Source organism: Electrona antarctica, assembly GCF_951216825.1.
Source record: "Electrona antarctica genome assembly, chromosome: 11".
NCBI classification, from domain to species: Eukaryota; Metazoa; Chordata; class Actinopteri; order Myctophiformes; family Myctophidae; genus Electrona; species Electrona antarctica.
The window spans coordinates 19,983,180-20,001,083 of record NC_136792.1 but is presented as its reverse complement, the minus strand read 5'-3'; the positions used below and the strand labels follow the sequence as shown (position 1 = coordinate 20,001,083).

The following is a 17,904-nucleotide window of genomic DNA, read 5'->3' as shown; positions in this document are numbered from 1 at the left end:
CAATGTGAGTGTGGGAAATGCATCATTACCAACCTTCATGGGTTCAAGCTACCAAGCAGAGAAGAATATGAGCGCCTGCAGTGTTTTTAGTTGCTTTTGCTTCAACCACCCAATGTTAATGTATAAAATGTTACTCAAAAAAGGCAGTGCTTTTCTGTCCTGAAAAAGTAACATTTTTGTAAGGTTGGTGGTGTGGGCAGCCATACTAATGTGATTACAAATACTTCAGAGTTGTGAACTGGGGTTTAAGAAAACAAACTCAGATCAAGTTTGTGTGCGTGCGACGTGCGTGACATTAATCTCTAGTTAATAATAGTACATGTAGGTGCTGCTGTTAATGAGCTTGTCTTGTTTTGGTATACTATTTTAATTGTTTTAATTAAGTAGAAATTGAATGAATGAAACTAGCGCTATAGAGGGCAGGCACGTGACATCATCATCATACCCACCGGAAGTTATGCGGGAACGCCTACTGAGAGTTATAATCAAAGTAGCCCCAGGAACATAAGTTGCAGTAATAAGTATGCCAGATTTTAAGCTATAAATCATATTGTGTAGTTGTACTAGTAACCTTAGGCAAGGGCAATCTGATGTGGACTGGCTGACAGATGAATAGTAATAGACAGTCACAGTATTCTCACCCAGGCATATAGTCACTAAAATAAATGCATGCATAACAAGTCGATGTGATATTTGAAGGTTAGAAGCCAAGATCTCCACGAAGGCTGCATTAGAAAGGCTGAATAGGGTGCTCCGTGGAGTAACAGAAACAAGGAAATGCATATATTATTTATCATATTACTCCAGAGATAATGAGTAAAAATTGTGTTAGTTGTGGATTATATATGGACTGGAGTAGTACCAAAAAGTGTGTTTTGAAGAAAATGCTAATTAAAATCAGTAGGCATAAATGGGCATGGTCTACACCAGGGTTCCCCAATTAATTTTCCTCGAGGGCCATATTTTGACTAGGGTACCAGGCTGGGGGCCGAGTCCGCACGCGTGAGGTCGAGGTCTTGCCACGCGTGAGGTCGAGGTCTTTGACATGCATAGGCTACTGACCCCCATTTAATGCCATTTATATCTGGGACCCCCACGGGCCGCAAATGGCCCACGGGCCGCCTATTGGGGAACCCTGGTCTACACAGTATATGGAGCATATAGAGCACCGAAGTCTGACGTCAATATCGGTAGAGGGCGCTAAGTCCACTGTTTCATGTACTTTTATTTGCATTGTAATCCCCATAGGGGGATTTTAGATTTACTCATATAAGAACTGTTTGAAAAATAAACAAATCATCCCGGCCGTTTCACTCATATGGAGATGAAGAATCAACTGACTGAGAGAAAACGCTATTGTTACTGCTGCTGAATTAGTTACATTTTCGCTAGAAACAGACCACAATTCTTATATGAGACGATTTTAAGATGACCCAATGTTATTCTCCATAGAGAAACACTTCCATGAACTAGAGGATGAGAGGGTGACTTCGGCGCTCTATTGCGTCATGATCCAAGGATTATGTAGGACCTACAGTATGGTTCAAGAGTTAGCACAGGCCAAAACAAAAAGTGGGCTGGTAAAAGTGTCTTTCTTTAAACGTTTGACGCTGTTCTGACAGACCAACCGACAGACAGAAAGAGGGCCAAAAACACAATAGCAATAATAGAAGATCAAGCTCCCAATATGTTGCATTGCAATGTGTTGTCGCATATGTGGCTCAAGTGGTTAAACTGAAACAGCTGGCAGTCCATTGTAGACAGCATAAGTAAGTCTGTTCCCTGCTCTGTTCCAAAAAGCCACTACCAGACTAGTCCCAGCAGTCCATTAGATTAAAACAGGCAGGTCTCTGGTCCCCTGGACAAGACACTCAACGTGCTAACCAAGAATTTGGCCTGACAACTCTCTGAACCCAGCTCAGCTGGATGCAGTGTCTCTCACACACATATAGCCACATTCACAACTACCCATAAATGTGGGTAATTGCTTGCTTGGAACACTTTATCCGCAATTTCAAGCAATCTGGAGAGGTCATTCCATAGTGTTCGCTTTGTAATCGAAGGTCTGGATCTCAATTTAGGAAGGAAACAGCAAGTCAGCAGCGATTAGATAAAGGACCAAATGAAAGAAGTCTACAGGCATTCTTTGGCCATATGGTTCTGTACAGAGCTGTAGACACAGATTTCCCTAAAGTGGCATAAACATTTCCAGTTACAAATCATTCTCGCACACATGACACATACGTATGACACCTTCCCATGTTTTTCTGGTGTAATCTGCTGCAGAAACATACAGTATGAAGGTGTCATACTGTATGTTTCTGGTTTAAATTGGCAGGTGCACCAATCAAGTGAAGCCATGAGAAACTGAACCCAGAACTGGGTATGCCACCTGTTGTCTTCCGCAGTCTTCAGAAATGCAGGGTTGTAGCCGGGTCGGAACGCAGTGGAACGCTGTCCATGCAGCGTTCTGAGCCTGAGCACATGCGTACACATGAATGGGCGTAACTGTGAGACTGCGTTCCTGAGAGACATGGCCAAAGCATTTCCGGGGGTCCCTAGCCAAAAAGGTTGAGAACCCCTGGCTTACAGGACATAGGCACAAGGTTATACAGTACTTAAACTAAACTGTATTTAGACTAGTTTGGTTCATCATAACTGTCTTATTTAATCTTAAAACGATAAGCACAGTGCGTGCCTGCCTTGACATAAAAGGAAGAGTAGATTGTTTCCATTGTTGGGCAGATGGTAACAGGATAGGTGGGCACCAATGAAGAGTGGGCACCTCAGTGTTAATCAAATTGATGTTCTTTTCCCAAATGTGATAAAATAAAATATTTGGAAAAGTAAAGTAAAGCATACATGATTAGAACATGCTTAAACATTCGACATTCGTCCTTGTGGATGCGCTTGGGAACTTAACACCTGCTGTGACTAAAGTGTATAATGTTTGCAGCTGTATATGAAAAAAGATAGGCATAGTTCCCAGGCCAGGACAGAGCCACAAGGCATAGAACTGCAGCATGGCAGAATTGTTTTCAGGTGATGCAATCTGCATGTGTGTAATCTCATTTAGACAGTCAAGTACATACCTTATAGCCTGGTCCAAGCTGATGAATTGCAAATATCTGTGCTGGATTGAGAGCTTCACTGAATACATAGACGGCTCCTAGCTGTCCGCAGAATACTCTGTTAGCGTCTGCCGTCTCTGAGGACCCCAGGAAACATTTATCATAACTCTGGGAGAGAGACAGAGAAGAGAGGTCATGCCATTTCCCCATGATACTGTAGGAGGAACTACATTCTAACTTCACAGACAATTGAATAGGAAGACAAAGACAAAACACAGGCTTATTTCACAGAGCAAAATGTCATTAGCAAACAGTGTCATACTGAGCCACAAGTTGTGAACAACCCACTGCCGGTCGGCTTAATCAGTTTTATACAAAGCCTGCAGGAAGTGCCAATGATGTAGATGGATTAGGCAACCCACAACAGTTTACAATATGCATCAATTGCATTTTACCAGATTTTGTCCATTTTCCTCCACGTTTGTGGATAAAAATACCGGAACATTTGCATTTTATTTAAAAATAATCCAAATGTTCTCTAAAATCAAAGTTGATATTCAGAAATGTATTGGTCTTTTCTTCATTCTTCAGGGAATTCCCTGAAGAAGACGTTGGCTTCTTTTTAATACATTTCCAGCATCATGGCAGCGGCCTTTTTCTTCTTTTTCTAAACACCATTCAACAGCACAATATTTGCAGACAAAATACAAATTACTATTTACCTAATATAGGTTAAAATAAATGCATAATAAATAAATACAAAACAAAAGAACAAAAAACAACCTTCAGCCCTGAAATACTGCATCTTTTCCATGTGCACCTTTCCTTTCAAAAAACAAGGCTGCAAACATGAAAACCAGAGTTAATGTGTCAACAAAATAGAAGTGTTTGGGGGAAATCATGCTTACATCATTTGTGTTGACATTCCATGCCATGTCGCCATAGGAGACCAGTTGTCCATTAACGTAGCATCGTATCTCACTGTTCCTCCAGCGGTTGTAGATGTGGACTATACTGATCATGTACCACTAAGGGTGACAATAAACACAATTTAAAGAGATTTAATAACCTATGCACTGCATCCAAAATGGAAAATGCTGCATTTATATAGTGATTTACATATTAATTAAGTGCAGCTGGGAACATTGTATGCCCCGGTGATATGCCCCACTAGTAGTCTAATAATGACGTGGCTTCTCTGTGAATCCATTTTGTCATAGGATAAATATGTAATTTTTATGACATTTTTCATTGTATGGTTAACAGTTATAGGCCACAACTTGAATTGGCCTGTTATAACACCACAATGAGGCCGATTTGAAACATTTATCGCGAGGAAGCTGCAGGGGAAAATATCGATTATACAAACCTTTTGCATTTGTGGTGCCCTATGGGCAGCAGAGAAAGTGATTTTGGAGGTGCGCTCTAAAGATGGATGTTGCGTACATGAAGGCACTATAATTTATTTGTAAACATAGTTCCTGCCCACAAATGTTTGAAGCTAATTACATGCAAACAGTATGGAATATCCAAACAGATATGACAAAATTAGTTAAGATGCATTAAAAATGCAAAGCAACACATTGAGAGGGCAGTAGTGTAGAGCAATGTAGTCAGAGAGACAATCTTCACCTGCACACTGTAGCTGTATAGTGGGGGAGTGAACTGATGCTCTGATGACATTTCCTCTGACAAAAGGCTGAGGAAACATCAGTGCATATATTGCACTCTTTTCTGAAGATGTCTTTTTTATTTATCTACTGTAGTTGGTTTTGATGAAGTACACTCACAAGACCCAAACAGGATTATGGGAGACTGCGCTCTGCCAGTCTTGACTCCCAGTGGAGTCAAGACTGGCAGAGCGCAGACACCCACAGCAGGTTTTAGCATATTTGCTTTAAAATCGGACCCAGGAGGAGCATCGTCGGCAGCGGTAACTTAGAACTAAATCTACACCAAGGAAGAACAGAAGAACATGTTACCACTTCCCAGGTGTTAACTGGTACCATAGGGGGCGGTAGGTGCTGAGTGCCAGACAAATTAACGAAATAAGAAAAGACGACAAGCTCTTGTTCCGTTTGAACCGGAAGTAAAAGTCGCCCCTTTTTCGTGCCACAATAGAGCGTCGCAGTCCCGCCTCCTACCCTGGACCAGGAAATGAAACCCAATGCATTATTCTCATAGACATTTCTTAAAGTATTTATTTAAAGACGGTTACGCCGCGGACAAAGCTAACTCGAGTCGTGACAACTCATGACAACACAAACAATATTTTGGACCAAACAAATCATTAGAAAGAAGAAAAAAACGGCAGGTTACAACACTTTTTTTGTTGTTTTTCTTCTTTGTAATTATTTATTTGGTCCAAAATATTGTTTGTGTTGTCATGAGTTGTCACGACTCGAGTTGGCTTTGTCCGCGGCGTAACCGTCTTTAAATAAATACTTTAAGAAATGTCTATGAGAATAATGCATTGGGTTTCATTTCCTGGTCCAGGGTAGGAGGCGGGACTGCGACGCTCTATAGACGTCCGTTGTGTCCGTCTGATCTGCGTTTTTGATCGTGTGATCTCAAATTAGGGTCTTATCAAGCCCTGAATATCTCATTTTGGCGCATTATGAGCCATACTGTTAGTAAAGTCTGCGTGCACGTGCGTGTGAACGGATTATGGATTTTGCCTGTTTCTTCCATGGAGGCTAGCGGTAGCCTGGCTAATAAGCCAGACCGAATCAGCCGTTGGCAAAAAATAAAATTGCCTGCCGGCGGATTACGGTCTGGAGAGGCTCAATTGTACGCCCGTGGCCAATCGGGACACGGTATGCAATATGGGCGGGCTTTGGTACAGTGACGTTCAATGCTTGAGACCTTTGACTGACAGTAGCTCTGACCAATTGCGTCAAAGAGAAAATGTTTGAACCCGCCCCCCGGGAAACAAGATCCATACACAGCATCTCCAGACTCAAATACCACACGACAGTGTGATTTGAGTCTGGCTTATTAGCCAGGCTAGGCTAGCGGGGGCTAACAACGATGATAAAAACAGGGGAATATATTTTTTTAAACTCTGGATGAAGGTGAATTAATCCAAAGCTGTCTTAACGTCTGTGGCTACTAAGGCTGTACCTTAGCCCTTTTTTTTGGACTCGAACTTCGGCAGGAATTCCCGAGCGAACATCCGGACCATTTGTTTCCAATTAATTAAAAAAATAACCTCAGAGCGCAGCGCGTCTCCCCTGCTCTTTATCAATCTCTCTCGTCTCTCCCAACACACACACACACACACACACACACACACACACACACACACACACCGTCAAGTGGTCCGCGAAAACAGCTGATCTGCAAGCTCACGTGAGCTTGCTGGCAGGCAGCTAAAACAGCGTATATTGCTCGTTATTTGTTCCACCTGTGTATTCTGGGAGGCGCATTGAAGTGAAGTGGGCACAGGGCAAAAGCAGATCCTCCGTGACCGTTTTGCTTAACAATGATCAGAGTTCCCTGCTTTTTGTGATGTGACGCTAGAGAGCATATGCTAATATATCATGGCCCCTGTCAGCGATCATGCTTGTGTGTGTGTGTGTGTGTGTGTGAGAGAGACGCGTCAGACATTCCATTCAATTCACCTCAGCTGCAGGCCAATGACCAAATTACAAGCACGGGAGATGGGACAGCAGAACTAGGAGATATTTCTTTAAAAAATCACAACTTCTGACAGGAATGCACTAGAAACTTACTTTTTTTTTTACATGCTCATATCGCATTCTCGCCGAGATATATTTTCGAGTTAATAAAAAAAGGGAAAAAATAATATATTTTTTTATTTAATAAAAACAAAAAAAAAAAAAAAACGAATGGTTCAAGCCCATTAATTAAGATTCGAGTGCCAACCCTAACGAGCGAACATTCGAACCTTGAATGTTTGGGGACAGCCTTAGTGGCTACCTAGACAGAGTTAGATATAACTCGGCCATACGTCTTAGGCACTAAAGAAATGTTGAATTTTCACATTTCAAATTATCTATAGTGCCTATGTGGAAAGAATCGTATATACTGTAGCTGAACCTACAGTATCATTCTATTGAAAGGAGGACATGCATTGGCAGTGTTAGGCCATATTTTCACATCCCTCTCACAATATAACGGTCAAATTCAGATTAAAGAAAATCAAGAAGCTACCCTTTAACGACCGACATAAACTTAGATAGGGCTTAAGTGGTTAAGAATCAAACCTGTACTCTAGTACAAGCCCTTCATTATAGAAGCCTGAGAGTGATTAGAAATAATAGTTGCACTTACCTTCCTGGGCTGAAAGTCATATTTCACACAGTGCTGGAACCCTTTTCCTTTTGACTTGAGTGATGTCACGATCAAACAGTTGCCAACAAAATGTGCAGAGTACCCGATGCCTTTACTCGTTCGAAAGCTGTAAGTGAAAGTTCATAAATACTGTGAGTTGTTAACTTGACAGGTGGAATCAATTTAATTTAATCAACAGACAGGGTGTAATGGATGTATGGAAGTGTCTGATGGAATCATAAAACATGGGGTTGTATCTGTAATATTTTAATTTGCCTAAACATATTGTTTATAATAATTTGGTTTCTATGCCATGTTTTCACAATGTCCCCTCAACATCATTAACTTTCATGGTTGAAAAAACAACCATTGTAATTACAATGTTACCGGTATTCTAATGAACAATCCTAGAGTCTAGCTCAAGATCTTGAAATAAGGGAAAGTTGCTGTTTGACTTCATAGTGTATTGTTGCACAGTGAAGTCTACAAATTATTCTGTCCTTTCTACACGGCCGGCTCTTTCTATCACCCACCTGGATATAAACCAGGGGTATTCAACACGGCCGGCTCTTTCTATCAACCACCTGGATATAAACCAGGGGTATTCAACTCGCGGCCTGTGCAAAACTGTGGTGTTAGTTTGAACGCAGTAAAATGTACTGGGCTTATTTACTGAAGCCATGTACCTCATGAAATATGAAACAGTGCAGTTACAGGTGGTCAGTGGGCCTTAGACGTTTTTTTTCTTCTCTAACAACATTTTGTATGGTGAATAACATAATGACGTCAATGTGTCAATGTAACTACCAATGAAATTACCAGGTGTGGTTTGGGGAGGAGACCTCGGGGCTCTCTGGTGGAGCTGTTGCCCCGCGACCCAACTACAGATAAGCGGTTGAACATGGATGGATGGATGATTTGCCGTACAATAATAAAACCAATCACTGTGCCAGATTGTAACCAAGGCTTTAAGAGAAGCCAATCAAGCCATTATCCCCAGTGCAATCTTGTCTGTAACCCTCTCTGGCCATGGAAGTGCAACGTTGCTTGGAATAAAATAATATTTGATACACAGAAGGTACAGAGAGCTTTAAATTAGCCTACAACATCAACATCAATTTCCAGCAGTTTGTTTTGTGTGTCCAGCAGAGTTTCTAGTGTGTCTGTCTGTCTGGAAGAGGTCGCACATAACGCCATGGCAGCACTGAGGTGCTCATACACCATACAGCTGACATTGTGTTTATGCTGTAGGCTTTGATTGCCTTTAAATCAAACCATATGTGATAGACATAATTAGCCACATGTTACTGACTATATAGAATGATATGTTAATGTATTTCATGCATTATTTGCACACAATACACACACAACGCACAACGCAGGTTGAGAAAAAACTAGATAAAGTGCCCCTCGGGCACAGGTCTCCACCAGGCCAGGTCAGGTTGTGGCCTCCTGGTGGCGCTATAATATAGCCTGGCTAATAAGCCAGACTAATATCACACAACACTGTCGCGGTATATTAGTCTGGGCTGGCTCCACTTGGATTTCATTTCCCGGGGGGCGGGTTCAAACATTTTCTCTTTGACGCAATTGGTCAGAGCTACTGTCAGTCAAAGGTCTCAAGCATTGAACGTCACTGTACCAAAGCCCGCCCATATTGCATACCGTGTCCCGATTGGCCCGACCTGTTCTCGGTTGTAGGAAAGAGGCGTGCTACTGAGCCTCGCCAGACCCTAATCCGCTGGCAGGCAATTATTTTTTTGCCAACGGCTGATTCGGTCTGGTTTATTAACCAGGCTAGCTATAATAGGCCAATGTGAAAAGGGTGCCATTTGTTCTTACGCCTTTGATGGCAATTGGATGATTTGAAGCATTTTGTTCCAAAAATGTGTTTAGCAAAAATCCACCTGTTGGTGGCGCTATAACAGGCCAATGTGAAAAGGGTGGGGACGACTATGACTTAAAAATGGGGCTTTTACCATATGCACGTATCAGGACTCTGATTCGTTTCTGGCTCTGAGTGAGCTCTGAACAGGCTGCAACTTTAGAAAAATACACTGAAGGAATATGTCTGGAATTGGGGCTGGGGTGGACTGCGGGATATTTCTGTGCATCTCTGTTATATTGTTTTGTTTTGTTTTGTTATGTGTTTGTTTTGTTATGCATTTATTTTGTTGTGTTTTGTCTATGTCTATGTCAGTTTCACATACAAAAGAAATTGAATAAAGTACAAATCATAAAAAAAAAAAAAAAGGGTGGGATATATTCCTCAGCCTAGTAGGAAAGTGTGTGAAAGATTTCACGTACTGTAAATTGCACGCCGCGTTCATGATTTGAGGCTTTTTGTTCAAAACGGGGATGGAATTAGGATGGAATATGACATATCGGACAGATCCGTCTTAAGCACATGACTATAGAGATACTGTGTAACGATTTGCGGGATTTTTGGACAAAATCTGGAGGAGTAATATAAAAAAATGTGTTTTACAAAAGTCGGCCTCCTGGTGGCACTAGAACAGGCTGTTCTGGAAGATTTGGGGCAGAGGTTCATCGTTGGCATCTACTGTAGGGAGTGTGTGCAAAGTTTGGCATCGACCGGGTTAACCGTGCCAGAGATTAGCTGGTAACGGACGGACGGACGGACGGACACACGGACGGATGGACGGAGTGCAAAACATACTCTCTCCCCATGCCTTCGGCCTGGTGGAGACAATAGAGAAACGACACGCATTTGTTTTACTATACTTTTGACTGTGAGGACATCAGCATTTTATTATCACTTAATCAACGGTAATAAAGTTACAAAGGACTTTGATTTAAACACATAGCGGCAAGCACCACACATAGCTACAGTACATGTATGTGGTTAATAAAGAGCAGAAGAATTACAAGACGATCTCATCAATAATGTCAGAAAGAACGCACAGCTGCGGAGCCTCCACAAAACTCGCAGTTACATGACTGATCAGCGGATGGCTAAAGTCACTTACTACTACTTTTATTACTGTAAGTGATTCCATTCTCTTGCATATTGTACCTTAGTGAGGCTTTCTGTAGTCGCCTGTGCAGTCTCTATACCGCACATACTGTAGGTTGGGTTTGCTCACTGCACTGTGCAGGATGGACTGTAGTAAACATTAAGTACTTTTTCCCTCCTGGATCAGAACGTGGATGACGTGATGTGATAGCCAACCTCCGATGTGAATTAAGCCATATTGGGCCCCAATACCGGACAAGATAGGCAACAACGATCTCTGGATGAAAACTAAACAACTCCCTGCAACAGAGGAAATTGGACAAAGAAGATGGAGATGGATCGGGCACACACTGCGCAAGCCAGTATCAAACACCACCAGACAGGCTCTGACTTGGAACCCTCAGGGAAAGAGAAACAGAGGCCGGCCCAAAAACAGCTGGCGGCGGGATCTCCAGGCAGACACCAAGAGGCTGGGATGCACCTGGTCGCAGATAGAGACGAATGCCAGTGACCGAGAACTCTGGAGGACCCTTGTCGACGGCCTATACCCCAGTAGGGGTGTCAGGCGTAAGTAAGGGCCCCAATACCGATATAATATAATATCGGATCGGATACATCTCTAAATAATATATTTCAATATACTGCATCAACAAAGTAAACTGTGACCAGGGATGATGAGCAGGGAATGTGCTGACATACACCAAAACAAAGGGTTAGAGATGTATTTTGCTTCCCCCAAGGGCTGCAATAGAGCGTCGCAGTCGCCCCTCGAGAGACCCGGAAAATAATTTCCCGTTCATTTTCCTCATAGACTTTTCAAAAAGTATTTATTTAAAGACGTTTACGCCGCGGACAAAGCCAACTCTTGTCGTGACAAATCATGACAATAAACACAATGTTTTGGGCCGAACAAATAATTAGAAAGAAGAAAAAATGTCAGGTTACAACACTTTTTTTGTTGTTTTTCTTCTTTGTAATTATTTGTTTCGTCCAAAAGTTTGTTGTCATGATTTGTCACGACTCGAGTTGGCTTCGTACGATGCTTAAAAAGGTCTTTAAATAAATACTTTTTGAAATGTCTATGGGGAAAATGCATTGGGAATTATTTCCTGGGCCTGGCGTCGTCATGAAAGGGGGCGGGACTGTGACGGCTACAGTTTTGAAACACCTTTCTAACTCTGAGGAGGAGTGTTTTGATGAGCCACTCTGCAGGAGATGAACCACAGGTGTGTTGTCCTCCCCTTGTTAAGCCTTAAGGCAATTGAATTGTTTTGAGCAGGGCCTGTTTTCTGTCTCTTTAATAGTTCATTAATACATTACAGCGCCCAGTGGAGCAGTTAGGGTCCAAGTGTCTTACCCAGGGAAAACTTCAATACGCCTGGTTTTACAGGGTCAATGTCACTGCAACCCATGCAGTTGCGACTGCCGTCTTTCAGGGTCCATTAGGCTGTTCCCGGCAGGGTGGGATTCCTTGTCACATCGTTGATACTAGACATTCACTGTTAAGCACTGCCTCTGGCAGTCAGGAAGATTGAAATGGAAATGAGTTTTGTATGGAATTCTGAATGAATAGTTCTCCATCAAATCGCGTTCTTGGCTAAATGTTTCTGCAGTACTGTCCACGCCCACTGTCATCCCAGGTCACAGATTGGTGATATTAATTACTTGACCTGTGCATACAATACACAAGACGGATATAAGCACAGTAGCAGTCATCCAGAACACAGAGCTGTATTTACTGTACACTGTACGAAAATGTCAACATAGCTGAAACCTACAACCACCTCTCTTCTTGCTCTGCTTGGGCGGACAACAACCTCTTCACACAACCACTCTCTGACTCTGTTCATGTGCATTACAGTGTACCCCCTTTAAAGCCTCCATCATACTGCCAGCTGCTGGGATCAACTGAAACAAAGGTTTGCTGCTTTGCCAGGGCTGATAGAGAGAGATTTTATGGCTGTGGGATGCATGCAGGGCATGAGAGAGATATGAAGTCCCAGACCTGGCTACCATTGAGTTTGTCAGGCTGTTTCAGTGGCAGGGGACCTGCCTGCTGGTGATTACACACTCTCTGTTCCAGGATAAGAGAGAGAGAGAGAAAGAGAGAGAGCGAGAGAGAGCAGCATCTCTCCCTCACTCCCTCTTTCTACCTGCCTCTTAAACGCAAGTAACAATATAGTCTATTTCTGAAAGGATATGTTTTCCTCTCTAGCCCTGACGCTGTGCTTTGAGCTACTGAGAACAATGCATGAACAGGATTAGCAAAACATTTGTACTGTTGTAGGCTACAGTATGTAAGCGGTTTTGTAAAAATGTGCAACGACAACAGGAAAAAATGAATGACAATTTGGGTTTAGCCACCTCTATTATCTCTTTAAGTTTCTACACATGGAAAATGAGAGATTTACAGCAATTCTTTCCATAGGTAATTGAATTATTTCGTGTACCCAAGTGTTATCCAACAACAGCAATGGTATCAAGCATATAAATGGGCTGTAACTGTCATTTTGGACTAATTGGTAAGAACGTGTTTTCCCCTCTGGTAGGCCTGCGCTATCTTTCCCACTTAATTATCATTTGTGTTTCTGTCTTTTACTACCTCCCATTCTATTGTATACTTCCCTCTTGAGGCTTCGCTCCCCAGTGAGAACAATAGCTGATAAACTGCACTTCTGGGCTATTGATCTTAGCACTAATTACACACAAGCCTCTACAAGGGGGAGGCCTCTGTGCAGGTTCTGCAGACAGCGAAAACGAAAGAAATTCGTAACTATAAATACTGTAAGTAAACTTTATTTAGAAAGCGAGTATATGTGCTGAACAATAAAAACATTACAAAAATAGAAATAAAATAAACTTAACATAAAGTGCCTTAGTGAGTAAAACTTAGTTAAACAATTATATATAGATATAAAAAGGACAAATTGTTCCAGAGTGTGAGAGCTGGTGGAGACAATAATATCAAATAATAATAGTGTTGCAGGCTGCCAAAGGTTTAACCTTGAAAACAAAAGTTTGCATCATAATTTTGCTTAGATGGGAAAATAGATTAGACTGTAGGCCAATATTGGGAACAATATTACTTTGTAATATTGTTACAAAGTACTGCCAGTAGACTGCCGGTAGATTAAAAAAAATCACACCCGTGTGAACTGAGTGGTGTAAGGTCTTATATAGACTGATCAGCTGTGGTCTGACGTAATGTCTGACGTAATGAAATCACACCCGTGTGAACTGGGTGACCATAGCAACCATGCTCATTTTTTGGTACGAACAGACAGACAGACAGACAGACACGTAAACTAACAAAGCCAGTTGTAGGAGTGGTTTACACCACTCAAAAATGTCTACCCTTGTTGAGTAGGGTTTATGCCACTTACTCCGAACTTGCACTGCTAAAATACTAATTTGTAATTGTAATTATACTCAATATGTACAGGTAATGAATACTCACCAGTAAAGGTATGGTTTATCCTTGTCAACATTTATATTGTTCAAGGGATCCATTCTGAACCAGGTGTTGAGAGTGAACCCATTCTGATAAGGCCACTTAGCAATAGGAGGTAAAGCAATGGCCTGTGGAGTGTGGACAAACGGAGTTAGATGATCACAATATACAAAATACTGTAGAAGATTATCTCACTGTACAGTAGTGTAACAGCCAAGGCGTCACTTTGTACAGTATCTTCATGTCTTAGGCTAGCCTGTCACTTTGTTGCCACAGGGCTTTGCAGCCTGTCATGTCACTTTGCGTGAATGCAGCATTATGCTCCACATCACATCATAAAAGGGACAAGCAAAAGATGCTTCTGCTCTTTCACTGACTAGTTCAGCACAAAAAGGATCACTTGTTTTTCTTAGAGGTCATACATTTCAAATTTTTTGCTGTATTATCCAAAAGTTAAGTGTTAAAATGAACCTGAAAAGTTTGGGAACCCTTGGCATAGGGCACAGCAGTCATGTTTCAGGGTTTGTTTCTTTTTGTTTTTTACAAGTTATGAATGTACAGATTGTAAACTTTCAAATTATGTGTCATTGTTTTAAATTGTTAAAAAAGATAATATACTTATTGATTTGAATTCTAAAGAAGCTGATGAAAAGCCTGTCACACATTTGTTGTATTATATAGAAATTTCACGAAATACCTTTCGTTTATGGGTAGGTTTCCTTCAAAACCTAGCTGCAGAACATTATTTTATGTACTCCCAGGACAGAAAATTCTAGAATTTTCGCTGTCCTGGGCTCTAAGGGTGACGTAGGAAGCCACGCCTATCCCGTATAGATACCTGCGTGGCTACGTCAGCCCTCATTCAACTTTTCTTCTGCTAAGCTGCGAGAACGAACTTTAACATTCCAGTGTGTGCAGGGTAATATATCTCGCAAACTCGGCCGAGAGATTAATTCTTTAGGACCGTGAGATCTCTGGCACACTCTCGAAGCAAACAGAAGGATACTTCTCGAGAAAAAAAGCCGAACTTCGACACAAGTGAGTTCTAGGCAACTTGTTGCTACGCTAGCTTGTCGAAAAAACAGCTCGCGCCTCTTTTTCTCTCTCGCTAAAGCTAGCGTTTGTTAGCTTAAAGCTATCCATAGTTAGCTTAGCGCTACTAGGCAGATACGCCTGTGGTCTACTATTACACGCCACGAGGAAGATAAACCTGTGGCTGTTAAGCACTCGGACTCCTCTCTCTACAAGCAACCATGTCGCTGACGAGGGAGACCCAGCCCGGGGAAAGACGCCATCGAGGACAGCCGGTGCCCGCCGACTGTCAAGAAGGCCCCAAACAAAAGACGTGCTCCACCTGGGGATGCGGGAACACGATGTCGGGCAAAGACGGGCATGACGAGTGCATGTATTGTCTCGGCCTCACCCACACCCGTGAGTCCATGGAGGAAATCGGTCCCGTTTGCCTCCATTGTGAGAAAATGGACGACGACGTCCTAAACAACAGGCTCGGACGTGTCCAAAGGTATTATGACAACTTTGCCGCCCACGGACTCCGAGAGAGGAGCCCCACTCCTCCCCCGCGACGAGCTCGCATACAAGTCCCGCCAAAGGGGCTTTGGCCCCGCGTCACCACCGGAGAGGGACAACGAGCTACCCCGAGACAGAGGCTCGACTACTCGGGCAACAGAGCCCCAACCGGAGCCTCTTCTTCAAGAGCAGCACCTGCCGGCGCTAGCCGAGACAGGTACGCTACTTCAGCCTCTGCAACCAGGGCTCACGAGGCCACTGATTACGAGGCTCATGGCGCGAGGCCAAGGGATACCTTCGCACCGCGCCGCTCTTCCCCAGCTCCACGTGCTCGACAACACGTCGTGCAGGCCACCATTGAGTGCCCGCCCAGACATACAGCTAGACGCAGACAGCCTGCCGTTGCACCCAGCTATATGGTGGACCGCCTGGACCCTTCCCCAGACCGCGCAATGTCTCCCGGTGGGGAGCATTGGACTACCAGGGAGGAAGGGGAGCTTCGTGATGACGAGCTCCCTTCCTTCCAGGAGCAACTCCAGGACTACCACGTCCTGGACGAGGCCTACGCGGACGAGCGAGATGGCCATGATGACCTCTCCCCCGGGGACTACGTCAGCACCACTCGTCGCCCCTTCGACGACCTGGATGCCATGGACATACAGGAGCACCAGCAAGCCAGGGCTCCTGTCCCCCCGCCTCCTGTACCCCCCATGGATGACTCCAATATTTACGAGATATACAGGAAGGCTAGTGCACGCTGTAACCACACATGGCCTAAGTCAACTGTCAAGGTACTACCATGGGAAGGCAGGACTGATGAGTCCGCCCCCCCCCCTGCACCTAGAAGACAGAAGCTCCCTATGGCACAGGGCTTCGAGGAGGCCATGATGCACGCCTGGGACGAACCCCTCCTGAAGGTGGATTTTCCCAAGGCCAGCGCCAAGGGGCCCAACGACATACCAGATAAACAAACCCTCGCCATAGACTTCATGCCAGCTATGGACAAGGCTATAGCGGCCTACCTGGCCAACCCTGCAGCTCCTAGAGTGGATCACCACGTAAAGGAACCGCAGCTCCTGTCCAGCAGCGTGAGGGAAGCCTCAAAACTGAACAAGTGGCAGTATGCACACATGTCATTCGTGGCGAAGGCCCTCAATGCAGGAGCACTTCTCCAGGGTTCCATGAAGAGCCTCCTCATTGAGATGGGACAGAAGTCCATTAAAGTCCAGCTAGCGGAACTGCCAGAAGACCTGGCCGAGTTACGCCGCCTGAATCACGAGATGGCCACCCTCCAGAGGGACTCCACTCTCCACAACGCCAAGGCAATGGCATGTTCCATCCTCCAGGAGAGATGGCGTTGGGTCGATCAGACCAGCGCCATCTCCCTGGAGACAAAGAAAGAGTTTGTGGCTGGAAATATCCACCCAGACAGTATGTTTAAGGACGCTCTGGCCAAGATGTCAGAGACCATCCAACAGCTCGAGTCCTCCACCAAGACGATGAAGGCGCTCGAACCGCTGGCCAACCAGGCCGCCCCGGTAGGCCGCCCCAAGGCTAAGAAGGCACCCTGGAAGGCCAAGACCGATGACAAACCCAGGTCCCAGGACCGGAGCGGAGATAGACAGCGACAGCCTGCAGGCCGAGGCAGAGCAGACCGCCGCACCTCTCCGCCGCCCTACAAGGCCAGGAGCGCTCCCAGAGGCCGAGGCCAGGGGAAGCGCAAATGACCTGCCCGGGCCGGGTCATCTTCCCCACCACACTCAGAGTTCAAGGCCAGAGGTGGGGATCACAGATCTCACCTCAGAGCCTGCGCTGAAGCGCTTAAGGGGGCCTGTACACAGTGCTGTGAGCACCGTTGTACAGACCCCGAAAATTGTTATGTGCAATTCACATGTGTATGTTTTTCCACGTTGTTCAATAAAGAAAACAAAAAAACAAAAAACACAAAAAACAATAAAACCAACTCTGAAGGGCATAGGCCCAGTGGGAAAGATAACCCACACTGTGACAGCTTTAGCTGTCACAGGCCAAAAACTCCACGCCATTTTTTTCCAAACTCAATACCGAAATAATTCACTAGAGGGAGACATTTCACACAAAGTAAGTCTTCCCCTAGGCAGGCCATGCACCACGCTGACAAGCACAGGGAACCCTTTGTCACGTCATCTGTCACAATGGCGGATATCCGGGGCTTCCCCGTGGATAATCCGTACAATTCAGACAGGATACAGGCTACAGTTCGCCTCGAAACCGCCCACTTCCAGGAAAATTATTTTCTCAGAAGCGAGCGGGCAAAAGGCCGCCATTCTGCAAGAGGAAATCAATTCATTAATGCAGAAAGGCGCCATCACAGAGGTGGCCCTCGACCATTCAATGAACGGTTTTTACTCCCGCTATTTCTTGGTAAAGAAAAAGGGGGGCGGACTCCGTCCCATTCTAGACCTGAGGGCATTGAATCGTCACTTAAAAAAGCTGCGATTCAAAATGCTTACTCCACCAGTCCTCCTACGCCTAATTCGCGAAGGGGACTGGTTTACGTCAATAGACCTGCAAGACGCATATTTCCACATTCCGATTTACCC

The 17,904-nt window shown here is 44.2% G+C and overlaps 1 protein-coding gene across 1 annotated transcript in view; it reads right to left on the bottom strand.

Moving 5' to 3' along the window:
• nbeab (neurobeachin b) overlaps nucleotides 1-17,904 on the bottom strand; it is a 268,935-nt gene that overhangs the window by 188,219 nt on the left and 62,812 nt on the right. Inside the window, exons 5-8 of the mRNA XM_079513569.1 lie at nucleotides 13,802-13,923; nucleotides 7,368-7,494; nucleotides 3,980-4,099; nucleotides 3,093-3,239 (exon numbers count right to left, since the gene is read on the bottom strand). Coding sequence (XP_079369695.1) covers nucleotides 3,093-3,239; nucleotides 3,980-4,099; nucleotides 7,368-7,494; nucleotides 13,802-13,923 — 516 coding nt within the window. The remainder of the gene's footprint in view (nucleotides 1-3,092; nucleotides 3,240-3,979; nucleotides 4,100-7,367; nucleotides 7,495-13,801; nucleotides 13,924-17,904) is intronic.